Raw genomic sequence first — 14175 nt, forward strand, 5'->3', positions numbered from 1 at the left:
CCTGCGTCCATATCTGCCTCAGCATCGTCAGCTAGTGCTTCCTTATCAACCAAGTCTGCTTGAGTTGCGTCAATCTCTTCTTTACCTGCGTCATCTTCGATGTTTTCTAAGTCCATATCTCTACTCTGACGCATTCTAATGCTTTTATATGCTTTCGGTGAACAAGGTCCGCTATGTAGGAAGCTTACTGTAGGAATTTCTAAAAGATCAAATAGGGAAGAAACGTAAGAAATGGCATTGCCGCTTTTATCTGATTGCTAATCGCATGGCCGTATGGAGGGATTCCACATTACACTATTGAAAAGTGAAACTGGAACTAGTTTTATTTACTTAACTGGTCTTGAGATAGGATCGCACGTGTTCAAAGTCTTTTAAACCCGGCTAAATATTTCGAAAACGGTGCGATTTCATAGCGATTCAACGCGAATACGAAACAATTACAATTTCCTATACTGGCAAGTGGAAGCTTCCGAAAACCCGCAAAAACCACAGCGGTTATGGGATTCTGGAGTGATCGCGAGGTTCTCGGATGTTCCGAGACACACTGAAACGTGTAGGATTCCGCCGAGCTGAAGCAGAGGTTGATGTTAGCGTTGATGTTAACACCCCAGTATCCCAAATACCGATAATATCAACCTCTACTTGAGCTTCACAGAGTCCTACATACCTCAGTCTATCTCCTACACAGTTTCAGAACTTTTCAAAACCCGTCAATTTACGCTCATTGAGATCAGTAATTGTATTGCTTCCTGTAAACTCCCCCCCTTTACTTACTGTTGCCTAAGGTCCGTTGCAAGATCGCGGAGCATCTGATTTTATTGTTGAGAACACAGCGTGAGGGCGCTGTCATTGGTTCACCATCAACCAACCCACAAACTGGCATATATAGGCGCGGACAGACGGTTTCCTCGCATATGGGCGTAGAAGTAGCTGGCTGAGCCGCAGGCATGTTATCCGCCTCGGAAGATTCGGCGCTGACCAATAGCTGAGCTGGCAAGCTCACGACGGCAAGGATTACTAAACAGCTGTAGGCACGCATTCTTGATGAATTTTAATTACTTTTTAGACAGACCTTTAAATACTCTTTTAATTATAATAAGTATATACACGGAATACACCGTTACTTGCTTCTGAGACACTTTCGAGCTTGTGATATAGCAGTGCTCGAACTCAAGCGCTTTTAAGTGGATCACTTGAAGGTTAAAGCACGCATCGCATCGAAATGTGTGCCAACAACTGTATAAATAACGGTTAGTTGGGGAACTAACAAAGCGGTTTATTTGTTTAATTTGTAGTTTAAAATGAGTTTTAAACAGATTCAGGGTCGAATCTTTATTTGATTTGCGGAAACATTTGGCACAACAATTTACATTGAAGGCCGGAAGACCTTGAGTAAGTTCAAGTTACAAGAAAAATGTGTTTACCACTTCTGTAAATATTTGTGATGTACATAATTTAATTTTGGACATTCGGTAGATAGTTTTCAGATCAGCGCGGTGGATCCAAAGTGGCAACTAGTAAGTCTTGTATTAGTAGCACAGTCTGCTGAGGGTAGAAGAGTGAGTATTTGATTTAACAACTCGCAAGTCGAATTTTTCAATTGGAATGGAGTGCACAGCGGGTTCGAGAGGTGAAGACGTAAAGAAGCTTTGAAATTCATGGAATGTCACAGCAGCCTCGGAAATAGTTTCCTGGTAAAGCGGGCTTGTTACAAGCTCTCCCAACGACTTGTCAACTTCTCTTAGAGGATTTTGAATCAGCTCAAAGGCGACCGAATGCTAAGTTGTACTTTTCTGATTGCTTTAAGGAAATTCTTCCGCCAATAAGTTGGTTGCTGCACAGTATGTAGAAACCAGAAGTGCTACGGGAGTCGCCTCCAAAAAAGGTTATTTCTGAAACCAAGCTCTTTCTACAAAGTTTAAACGACAGAGTCCCAAGCAGGGACTTCCCAAGGATATATATTTTTTTGAAATCGAAAAGTTACTCAAGGAAAGACTTCACAATGGATCTATTTGTAATTTTTTAAACTCGTACAAGCTCTTCAGTACACTTTTTGAGGTAACTTGTTGGTATGGTAGTATCAATATTCCTGCATATGTTTCGGCGTAGTGTACGTGAGAGAAAAATGATTTTAGGACAAGCTCTTCTATGCTAGTACCGGAAACATATGTATACGGAGCGACTATATACAGGTATCAGTAAATCTGTTCTTGTATTGAAATTGCGATTAATTTCACTTTACATATCATCGTTGGTCATAAGGAAGGTTTAAAAAGTCTTCAGAAATGTGAAGCTGTTTCTAAATTAGAACTATACAAAGCGAAGTCAACAGGTCTCTACGTCTAAACATTGGACAATAAATGAAATTTAGACGGCTTAACTCCATTTATGCTTATGGCAGTTACACAAGACCTGTCTAGAGGGAAATATATTTGCGGTTTGCCACCGAGGTCATCATCGGTATGTTTCAGACACAAAATTACGCCCTAAGGATTAGAAGTAGGGAGGAGACAGAAAAATATAGACGGTATAGTGTCTTCAAACGAACTAAGGAGCGACTTAATTAGAAATAAATTTGTATTTAACAGAAGATTGGTGGGTTCCGTTAGATAAATGTTAGTTAGCTCTCAAACTGTTGAACAATGAGAGAGACAACGGAAATTTACACAGGAAGTCGCTAACTATCAAACTATAAATGATTTATGGTGTATTAGCGAGGAATTTTCACAGTACGTACACAAAAATATACAGTGTTGGAAAAAAAATAGAAACACGCTGGTTGCATTCGCACTCTGCAAATATTTTGTAAGGAAATAAAGTTATATTTATTTATTTTGGATGTTGTTGCTGTATTTTTTTCCAACAGTGTATGAATGAACTAAAATTGTGCAAATATGATCGTAGAATAGAAAGAAATAATGCCAAAAATTATTAATAGCAAGCAAATTCGCGAACTTATCATATGTTTTGAAACATTTGTTCTTGACATAACCTGTAAAATAAAAATTATGGTTAATTTGAGCTTTTTTGACTCAGATATGTTTAAAAAGGACAAGCGAATATCTCTAATGTGTCACATAACCTAAAAAATAAAAATTCTGCAAGAAATTTAAAAATAAGTGTTTTATGAATTGAAATTTAAGTAAAAAAATGCATAAATGTATATAGGTATATATGTTTGCATGTATGTATGTAAATATGCACAAAAATGGAAAAAAAAAAGTTCTCACATAACCTCGAAAGCAAAATATTTCGATTTTTGCAACATTTGTAACCAATTTTTCGGTTAAAATCTTAAGAGCAGCAAACACTTCCTATCAACACACACACACACACTAATCAGATTTACACACACATAGTCAGATTTTAGCGATGTTTACTCTACCACAATAATTGTTTATTTGCATTTATTTATAAAAATAATAATATATATATTTGTAACTGTTTACTGGACTTAAATATTATTTGCACGCACGCGAAGACAGCAGCTGAGAGATTAATAGTATATTGTATAATCAAATGTTATGAGAAATTAATGTTATAGCACCCTTCTCTCAACCAACCAACGCGATTTGTAAATTAGACTGCTTGCAGACATTTATAATTTTGCCTTATATTTACTAATTTGTTATATTTATTTCCTTCAAAGATCACTTGGTTTATACTTAAAATGCTAAAGCACATTTAACCTAACCTCAAAGCTCGTCCATATAGCCCATTTTGCAGGCGTGCCGCAGTACCGCCAGCAAACGCATATTTACTTCATCGCCACCGATCTCAATCGAAACCCTATGAAACTCTTCGCCACGCAAATTGGTCTCGAAGAGGTGCGAGATCTTCGCACATTCCTCTTCGCTCGAGAGCATCCACGGTAGAAAGTGTAGACAAATCATGACGCCATAGAAGGCATAGCGTTTAAAGTGCGCTTGGAAAGCTTCAAAACTTAACGGTTTTCATTTTAAAAGGGATAATAATTAAATAAGCATAAGTAGTAAAAACTCGACACCTACCTGTAGGCTGCCAATTGCGCAGCATCAACTCTTGCATTGTCTTTAACAGCTGCCTGTAGTGTATTAAACATATTTGTGTGGTACGTTTGCAGCATTTCTTGCCAAATGGCATCACGTGTTTCTTCAGTGGTATTCATGTACATGAAGAAACTCAAATCTAAACAGGGACTGCCATAACGCATCTCTTGAAAATCAATCATTTTCACGTCGGCCACCTTTGGCGCAACCGCATCACCGGCTTCCTGCGCTTCATAACGGAACAACACATTATTGCGATTGTAATCGCCATGCAATATGGCGCCGAAATGTTTATCTTGCTCATTATCCACAACACCTGTGCGTATTTTCTCCAACAAACGCGTCGGCTCTTCAATATACTTAGCACGCAAATCGCGCAAACGCTCTATTAATTTTAAATCAACGGCATTTTGCTTATCAAACGTATTGCCATCAATTTTACGATCGAAAAAGTCATAGAAGCGATCGAATGCAGCGCGATAGACATAACGATAAAAGTTGTCTTGTGCATCACGCGGATCCGCATCATTGATAAAGGGCAACGTCAATATTTCACTTTTCAAGCGTTCGAGTTGCGCGGGATCAATTAGCCGCAAGGCATAGCTAATAGCATGATATTGTCCGATGGCACGACACATTAGCAACAGGTGCTCACGCGTAAGATATAGACGTGGTCCCAACACATAACCGCGCGGTTTCAAATGTTCCAGCACTAACACTGACTCGCGCACACCCGGCACGGCGCTCAAACCCTCAATATAACCAAATTTCGCCACATATGGATGTGGCACCCAATCGTCAATGGTGATGTCGAGCTTGGCGGCGGCCAGCACTTTAGCAAAGGCAGGCAGGGCGCGTTCATACACAAATATTTCATTGGCAAATTGTATGTACGACTTGCTGGACTCACGAAAGCTTACATCGCCTTTCATGAATTTGGCCACAAGCAACCGCTGCTTGGCTCTATGTAGAGAATTAAAAAAGAAAGTATAAAAGTATGAGTGGAAATGTGCAAAGTTATTTATTTCTAAATTTCTACACACCCGTCGGAGGTCTGCGTATGCAATTTAATGTTGTAGAGTGCCGACATAAAGCCGTCCAGCCCGCTTGCATGCTGCAGCTCGAGCTTCAGCAAGGTTTCGCCTTGCAATTTCGTCAAAATTTCCGGCACTACATATTCTTTAATATAGTTTAAATGCGTATTGTCGCGCGACTTACTCATTGCACTGGCGAATTTGTTAACTGTTTGAAAGGCACTGTTTGACTGTTTGTAATGTTGGAATTTCGGCAGCTGTGTTTCATGCGCAGTGTGTCAGAAGCTGCAAAAGAAAAGTAGAAAGGAAGTCAGTAGGAAGAATAAGAACTTTAAATTATTTATCGTTAAATATATTTTTAAATAGTTGATGGTATTTTTGCGCAACGACACAAGTACATTACTTTGTGCATATATTATTCAAAATAAATTTAATGTTATATTGATTTCGATTAAAATGATAGCACTTTAATGCAGTTATTAATTAATTTAGCAGCTAATTCGGCTGCCACTTGCTCCTAACGCTTCAAATCACAACTTGTTTGGGAAAAGTTACGCAACGCGCTTAATAAATATATGTTTAAATAACCATAGTTAGCCTTAATTAAATAATAAATGCTTATCAGCACATTATATCAAGATTTTAAGTGGCACTTAAGCGATTAAGCAACGTGGACGAATCGCTATCTGTTGTGGGATGCTTTCCATATACATACATACCTATTTACATATGGTTATTGAATACAAACGTACTTAGAAACTCATATAACAGGCAGCTATAAACAAAATATTATTATGTACTACTACTACTGCAATAACGAATTTTCACCATACTACATTTACATTGCAGCAGTGCGCAGCGATTATTATTAATTGATAGATATCAGCACTTTACAAATTCAATTAAACAAATTATTGTGTTTCGCTCCAAACTGTAGCCGCAGACGAGTGCGTTGTAATTTATAAACGACAAATATTCATTGAGCAACGTCAGCATGTTCATTTTATAAATATAAATATGTAGTATGTACATATGTGCCTAAAGAATTCGCTTGCATTTTTGCGGAAGTAACTGTATTTTTACGCTTTGGCTAACGAGCGTAGCATTTTGCTTTGTAAAATCCCTCTCTAGCAATTCTTTACAGCGAACAATTGAACTGTATGAAATTTGACACAAAAATGCCATGAAAATAACTAATTTTTATTTATTTGTACTTAATTATTATATTTATATTTAAAACACCGGCACTCACATATGTAAACTTACAGCTTGTTATCGTTTCAGGTGGTTGACGTTTATTTGACAAACATTTTCGCTACAAAATTACATATTGACACAGCGTTGCTTTTCGATGTATTTTATAAACTGGCTTTCTTAGCACTTTATATATTGTAATACTCATATTTTTAAGGCTTTAATTAATTTATTTATTTGTTTTTATTTTTCTCTTGCTGCACTTTAAACAAGTTTTTGTTTTAAAAACAACAATTCGATTTTAACCGCTGCAATTCTTTTCGCTTTTTACAACCACGCTGTAACCAATTTTTCGCGCGCATTTTATATTTTGGTATCCAGGCATACATACGCCAGCACTGAACACACGCCATGCGAATGTCGCACAACAAAAAACAGCTGACTTTATCAGTCATCATGCAGAGAATAAGAAAATTAATAGACGCGTAAATTTTTCTAATTGCATTCTTTGTGGTTTGTTTTTGTTGAAAACAAAAAAAGTTAATACTATCGATTCAAAAACTCAAAGTCGGTATATTAGTGTGTTAAATAACGAAAAAAATTTATTTGCACATAAGCGTTGCACGCTATGGAGCAGGTTGCACATGTAGAAGCGTGCCGCCTGTGCGCGAATTTCTATGTGACCGGTGCTGAGGTCGAATTTGTACATCTCTTCCAACCACTGACCGGACTTGAGGAGCAGTTGCACTTTGCACGCACCGAATTGAGCAATTGGCACTTGCAGGTGAGTAAGCTGTGCTAAAGTCGCTATTGAATTTGCGCACATTTCACAATATGTTGCAATATTGACAAATGTTTACTATTTTCATTGTTGTTGTTGTTGTTACAATATGTAGATTTCGGGCGATGATGGCTTGCCACAGCGTATTTGTGCAAATTGTTTTACACAATTTTGTAATATATACGCATTCCGTCAGCAATGTGTGTTGGCACAACAAAAGTTGTTGCAATCATTTGTGGGCGTTGGTCTGAGCGCAGACAATGCAACTACAGGCGAAGCTAAACAACAACAGTCAAGCTCAAACACTGATTTGACCAGCGACAGTGAGCTGCTGAATGGGTTGAAAATGGAGGCACCCGTGACCAGCGCAGAATTAATGGCCAGTTTAGATTGCTTACAAACGCCCACCACCAGCGCTGACGTGATCGCCAGCTTAGATGGCATGCAGCTGCCCGCTAGTGTGGCGGAGACGCTCTCCATGCTCACACAGGAACTGACTACCATGCAAAATGGCACATTACTGGATAATAGCGCCAGCTCCATAACCACACATGCTAATATGGACACGAAGACGGCGCAAACGAATGTTTTGCAATTCAATGCAGCTACAACAACACAAAACATATACTATACACAGCCGACGCCAATCACCACAGTGAGCGCAGACACCAATACGCCAGCGACTTTAGTGACGACCAGTGACAGCACGCCAAAGCGTGCTACAAAATGCAGCAAAGCCAGTGATATTGATTTGGAGGAAATGCTACAGGGCAGCATTATACAGAAGAACAACAATTCTTCCACAGATTTGAAGGCTGCAGCGCAAACTGACGACGCAGCAGCACAGCAGCCCTACCCCAATTATAATGAGCTGTTGGAAGATGGTGCGTAGTTAGCAAAAGTTTATACCCTGAACAGTGTATGTTACGTTTAACGCGAAGTTTGTAATACCCGAAACGAAAATTATTTATGTAAATGATGAGCTGAGTCGATTTGTCCGTCCGTCTCTCTGCATATGCGCGAACTAGCCGCCAGTTTCTGAGATATCGAACTGAAATCTTACACACGTCCTTTTATTCGCTAGAAGCTCTTGATTTGTCAAAACGGACTATATCGGACCACTATAGCATGTAGAGGTCATACAAATTGACCTATCAAAATGTCAAAAAAAGAGTTTTCTGTACCCTTTTATGCTACAAGAAATGCATCTGTGAAGGGTATTATAAATTCGGTACAACCGAAATTGGTTTGTTTTCTTCTCCTTACTCTAAACATTTTCTCAAATATTCACACACAGATATGGACCTTATCTCATGCTCCGACCCCGAGGACACACACGAAATGGACGAGCTCGAGACCGATGGGGACCCCTCCACACAAACGCGCATCTCACGCAACCCATTCGCCTGTCAATACTGTTACTGCCCGAACTCCGGCTCCATCGATCACCTGGTCTTCGACAGCGCCGATGCGCTCTCGCAGCATTTCTTCGACGTACACGACCCCAATTTGCCCTACACATGCCCGTATTGCCCGCAAAAGTACAGCTCCGTCAAGCAACGCGACTATCATGTGCGGCTCATACACCCGACCGCCGCCAAATCCGAACACTGCAACTACTGTAAGAAAACGCTACGCTCGCCAAAAGAATTACACGAGTTCAACTGTCAATATGTAAGCAATTGGCATTGCGATACGTGCGATCAGCGTTTTGTGCAAGTGCCCTTGGGTCGTTTTCGCACGCATCAGCGTCATCACGCCGCCAGCAAGTTTAAATGTCGTGATTGTGCGCGCGTGTTTGTGCGTCGCGCCAATTTGGTCGCACATGAGCGTATACACCGGCCGTCAGTTCAACACGCGATACAGTGCGATCAATGTAAAGAAGGTGAGTGCATGCAAATTACCAAATTACACAAAGCTATGCAAATATTTATTAAAATTTTCGTTAAAACCTAGTATTCTCCAACGATTATGAGGTGCGCCGCCACAAGTATCAAGCGCATGATGGCGCTTTGCCAGTGCGTTGCGCCTACTGTCACAAGGGTTTCGTCAGCATGGCCTTTCTCAGTCGGCACACGCAACACTTCCATCCGGAGAAGTTGAACCACACCAATTTCGCGTCCGCCACCTGCAGCAATTGCGGCTGCGCCTTCAGCTCCATACACAAATTGCGTCTGCACCTGCAGCGACCGCGCGACGAGAACGGACGCTGCATTGAGTTGGTGCGTGAAGTCACGCCATATCAGGAGCGCGCACGCCAGCTACGGCGACCGCGTCTGCACTCCTGCCATCACTGCAATAAGCGCTTCTCCACACGTGCCACGCTCGAAAAACATATGACCACACATGAGGCCGTCACGTATGGCTGCAACGAGTGCACGACCACCTTCGCGAATGCCAACGAGTTAAAGCAGCATGTCATGCAGTTGCATGTGAAGCCACGCTACCTCAAATGTGAGCACTGTGACAAGCGCTTCTGCTATATGCGCGAATTGCAACAACACCAGAAAATACACATCGCCGCATTTGAAGACAAAACGCTGCACTGCCCCGTCTATAAGTGCGGCTTTGTGGCCTCCTGCGCACAGGAAGCACACGATCATGCCATACTGAAGCACAAGCTCGTCGCCTGCGAGTACTGCGATGGGCTCTTTGCGCGCAATCGGCTCTCAGGTAAGTGCCAGCAATTACAAGCCTAAACTCCTATGCTTATATAACTTTGCCGCTCATTTTAATTGCAGTTCATGTACGCACCACGCATGCCGCCCAAATTGGTGTATCTGAATCGAATAACAATAACAATACTGAAGCTAGTGTGCACAGCTCATTGGCGGCACAAAACGAAGACTCTTTGGCCGTGGCGAGCATACTCGACAACAATACACATAACCAAAGCAATGATAATGACATTATGGTATCATTTGAGGATAGCGCCAACAGTGGTGGCGAGAAGGTGCGCGTTGAGTTGGTACATCAGCAGACGCCAAGTATGAGCAGTTTGGTGCTGCAAGAGCAAACGTCCAACACTTTTAAACCACTCATTCCAACGGCCGATGAAATGGAGCAGAACTTCCTAATGAACAATTTGCTGGATCCGGAGCATGAGATCATAGTCACATGATAGACTGTAGACGAACTGTTACTGTGTATGTAGTTGCGACAGTTAATTTGAAAAACAAACAGAATTTCCGTAAGAAGTATTGGCAACGATTTAGAAAAACAAAAACAAATCGGTGTGACCTTAAAGTGAATATCTCGTAGCATTATAACTTAAAATAATTGGTTTTGACAATTCGATATTAATTTTACAAATATGTTTAGTTATCCAAAGAATTTATTTTAACAGTTGTTTCTTACAGCCAACAAAACAGCTAATGAATTAAAAATATGAATGAATTGCAAATAATGCATTTTAATTAAGTAATTTTCGTAAGTTAAGTACTAGAATTAAAGTATTTTCAAAATATGTTAAAAAAAACCTATGAAAGAAGTAAAAACAAAAAAAAAACTACTCGTAACGCAGAATTCTACCTAGGGAACGCAATCAACCACAACTTTACAGCAAGCAAATAAAAAAGTTATAGCAATTAAAAACAAAAATTAATTCAAAAAGTTGAAAAATGGGTCGCAGCTTTAAACGAATAATGCATACCTATTTAAAAAAAAAAACTGTAAAAAAGTATGGGCAAAGTTTTTCAAGTAAGACAAATTCTAAAGACAAAGTATATTAATTAAAATTAGTAAATAATTTGAAAAAAAACGATGCTGCAACCAAAATATTGAAATGGTCGATGTTTTAAACATAAAAAATGCATGTTCGAAAATTCGAACTTAATTCGAAAATACATATTAACCGCAGAAACATAAAAATATACCATTAACAATTCTGCAAACAAAATTTTTGGGCCTAAGTAATGCATAAAATAAGTTTTGAATATGCCAATAATGGCTAACAAGTAATTTACATTTAGTAATTGTATTCGTTAAAAAATTGCATAACTGCAAAATATAAGTATACATACATGGGCCGCTTAAGGCATGAATCTTTTGCAATCAGTAAATATCTTTGAAAAAGAAATTATTTTCGAAAAAAAAAATTTTTAGTACGTCAAAACATATTAAAATTACACTTTTTTTTATTCATGTATATTTCTGTTGCTAATAAGATTTTTCGCATATTCGAAATCAAAACCATTATAAACATTATTATTATTTTTTTTAATTTTAAATATTAAATTATTTGGATCGAAAATTACAACTCAATTTATTAAAGCAAATATTGTGTTATTTTTTATAAAAATATGTTACTAATTTGGCCATGAAATTATTTTCAAAAATATGAATGTCTTTAGTTATGAAGGCTGCTAGCTAGTAATTTAAGTTTTTTTTATATGCATATTGTAAATGTAGTGAGCTTTTTGTAAAAAGTTTCAATTATTCTAATTTAAAAGCTTGTTTTGTACGAAAAATTATATTTTTTTATTACTAAAATATTGGTTTACAAGGAAAATTATTTCAAAAAACAAGAAAAAGCAAATACTCAATAAGGGACACTTTTTGACCAAAAAAGTTTAATTCGAATTTTCGAAAATAGCTGTAAATGTATTGTTGCCGCAGAGGAACTTTAAAATTAACTTAAAAGTTCGTGTTAACGCTTTTTAGGCATTCAACATTAACTTCGAAAATTCGAACATTTAAATTTTGTGTTTATTTTATTCTTTTGTGCAACTGCGAAGTTTTTCGTAACCCATATTAGTTAAAATATGTCAAAAGTGACTGGAAAATTGCGTAAACACTTATAGTTTTGCAATTTATAGGTCTTTGTTTTGCTATAAACATGTTCCATTATGAGTTTAATTTTTCTCATATTTATGTATGTATTGTATATTATAAAATATGGTTAAACTAAGCTTAAACCTGCTTTTACTATATATTACTATTATGTGAATTTAAGATATTTTATAAAATATTTATAGTTTTTTATTTTTGTGGTTTTTGTTGGCTTTTTCCATTCCATGGCTTCAAAAGTAAAACTCTTAAATTATAAGTTGATACATTGAAATTATGTTAAAAATTGCTAGCAAGTGAAAAATTGTAAGCATAGAACTATGTATGTATTTATACGAGTATGAAGTAATTGTAGTTGTAGTGCTTCTCATCAATAGACATACAAACATCGACACATAATTACTCATTCATGACCACGCTAAGCCTAACTGTACTCATATTTAACATTAAACGCCTGAAGCTAAAATTTATAAATATTCGAACTGATATCCAAACTGTAATACAATATTTTATACACAAATACAGAAATGTCTCAATAAATAAATAAATATTTGAAAAGTATGCAAATAATAGAGAATGTTTATGAGTTAAAAAATACACGCCACTAAGATGCTAAAAAATGAGGGGTGTTCGAAAACAGTATGTAATATGAATGTTTGAAATTTCGAAAGAAACATGCTTGGAATTAAAAGGAAAAAAGAAAGTAGGAAGTTTCAAAAAAACTAGCAGAAAATTTTTGAAAAAATATTTTAAATTTTTTTTATCGAATTCGAAATATATTAATTCAAAAATATTTAGTTATGTCCTTTGAAATGTGAAACTCCCTACAAAAATTGTAAAAAAAAAAAATATGAATTTAAATTTTTAGGAATTTAAAAATTCAGAAATATGCAGTTATGTTATTTTTAAGGTGAAATTCTTAAAAAACACGATTTTTTGTTAATAACTCATAGATTCAAAGATTTTGAAATCTTTAACAAAAACACACTTGTTAAAAATCATAATTTAAAAATTTTTTAAATTTCGGTATTTTGTTGAAAATTTCATAAATCCAAAGTTTTTAAAATATAAAAATATGGATTTTAAAAAAAGCAGACTTTTTCTTATTCCTTAAAATATTGTTGGAGAAAATCATAAATTCAAAATTTTTGAAATTTCAAGATACAGAAATATGGAGTTATGTTATTTGTAAGCTTCAATTCATTAACAAAAGCAAATTTCTTGTTAAAAAATCATAAATTCAACGTTTCTGAAATTTTTTAACAAAAGCAGACTTGTTAAAAAACATAGTTTAAACATTTTTGAAAGTTCGAAATATAAAATTATGGATTTTCGTCCTTTTTAGATTTCAGAGTTTATGTAAAAGCCGTAGCTAATTCGAATTTTTTTAATTTCGAAATTGAAAAGTATGGAGTTGTGTATTTTTTAATGTGAAATACGTTAATAAAAGCAGTATTTTTAATATCAAATTAAAATATTTTGAAAATTGTAAATATACAAATATATAGTTATATATATTATATTATGCAAAGTGAAATGCCTTAACAAAAGCAAATTTCGTGCTAAACGAAATAAAAAATTCAAAATTTTTAAAATTTTTTATACGTTCAAAATTTTAAAATTTCAAGTTAAATGCTTTTTGGTGCAAAATATATAACAAGAGCAGTATATAAGCCTTAAAAAGCTTGCAATTTTCCTAAAAAGCCAAACTAACCGCCCTACAGCATCAAAAAATTGATAATAATATAAAAGACCAACAACTACAACATATTAACGTTTAACATTTTAATCAACACTCTCAAGCGGATCTGCATTTCAACAGATCAACAACAACACAGCAATAACAACAAGTGCAATACAAAATTAATTGTTAAACAATAACAAAATTCAAATGTTTGTGTATGTGTAAATATATTAAACATAAGTACGTGTGTGTATGTCAGCTGCGCGGCATCTTGCCAGCGGCTGGCTTGCCGGTTAATACTTAACGAGTATAGCGCTGGGGTCCAAAGTGCGAATACACAGCGAAACGAGTCACATACGCAAGCAACGAGCAAAACAAATTCCATAAAAATTAAAAAAAAAAGGTGCTAGCGGGTAAGGCATAAACAACAAAAAATGTATGTATAATTAGAATTATTGAGTAAACAGTAGCAAGACAGTAAATAACATACAGAGAATATTGTTTGAGAGGCAGTGTCTCAGGCTATTAGCAGCCACTTATGACTTAGTAGGGGCGTTAATGTGGCGAGTGTGCGTGACTGAGCGGCAATAAGTAAAAAAATATATGAGGAAATAAATTATGATGAATAATAAATATATACAAATTAATCAGAAAATAAAATTAAAA

General features: G+C 36.4%; 3 protein-coding genes across 9 annotated transcripts in view; 1 reads left to right on the top strand and 2 right to left on the bottom strand.

The window, feature by feature from the left end:
* LOC108976258 overlaps positions 1 to 1138 on the bottom strand; it is a gene marked incomplete in the record, with an annotated part of 1491 nt that extends 353 nt beyond the window's left edge. Inside the window, 2 exon segments of the mRNA XM_018945222.1 lie at positions 1 to 199; positions 775 to 1138. Coding sequence (XP_018800767.1) covers positions 1 to 199; positions 775 to 1039 — 464 coding nt within the window.
* Positions 1 to 6356, bottom strand: part of LOC108976256 — a 29256-nt gene extending 22900 nt beyond the window's left edge. The window contains exons 1-4 of one of the 7 annotated variants that reach the window (XM_018945220.1): positions 6329 to 6356; positions 5072 to 5347; positions 4011 to 4991; positions 3615 to 3942 (exon numbers count right to left, since the gene is read on the bottom strand). In XM_018945220.1, coding sequence (XP_018800765.1) covers positions 3696 to 3942; positions 4011 to 4991; positions 5072 to 5250 — 1407 coding nt within the window. In that variant the 5' untranslated portion in view covers positions 5251 to 5347; positions 6329 to 6356 and the 3' untranslated portion in view covers positions 3615 to 3695. Of the gene's footprint in view, positions 1 to 3614; positions 3943 to 4010; positions 4992 to 5071; positions 5348 to 5460; positions 5614 to 5781; positions 6214 to 6314 lie in introns of those variants that run through there. The other 6 variants (XM_018945216.1, XM_018945219.1, XM_018945217.1 and 3 more) reach the window with 6 other exon arrangements.
* Positions 6357 to 6707: 351 nt separating this feature from the next.
* LOC108976235 (zinc finger protein 236-like) lies at positions 6708 to 11257 on the top strand (the record flags this gene model as incomplete). Its single annotated transcript, XM_018945187.1, is given in 5 exon segments — positions 6708 to 7040; positions 7153 to 7921; positions 8335 to 8922; positions 8994 to 9710; positions 9779 to 11257. Coding segments are annotated over 5 exon segments (2610 nt in total). The 5' UTR covers positions 6708 to 6884.
* Between the last annotated feature and the right edge of the window lie 2918 nt (positions 11258 to 14175).

Source organism: Bactrocera latifrons, unplaced genomic scaffold (genome assembly GCF_001853355.1).
Source record: "Bactrocera latifrons isolate USDA-ARS-PBARC rearing strain unplaced genomic scaffold, ASM185335v1 scaffold_74, whole genome shotgun sequence".
Classification (NCBI taxonomy): Eukaryota; Metazoa; Arthropoda; class Insecta; order Diptera; family Tephritidae; genus Bactrocera; species Bactrocera latifrons.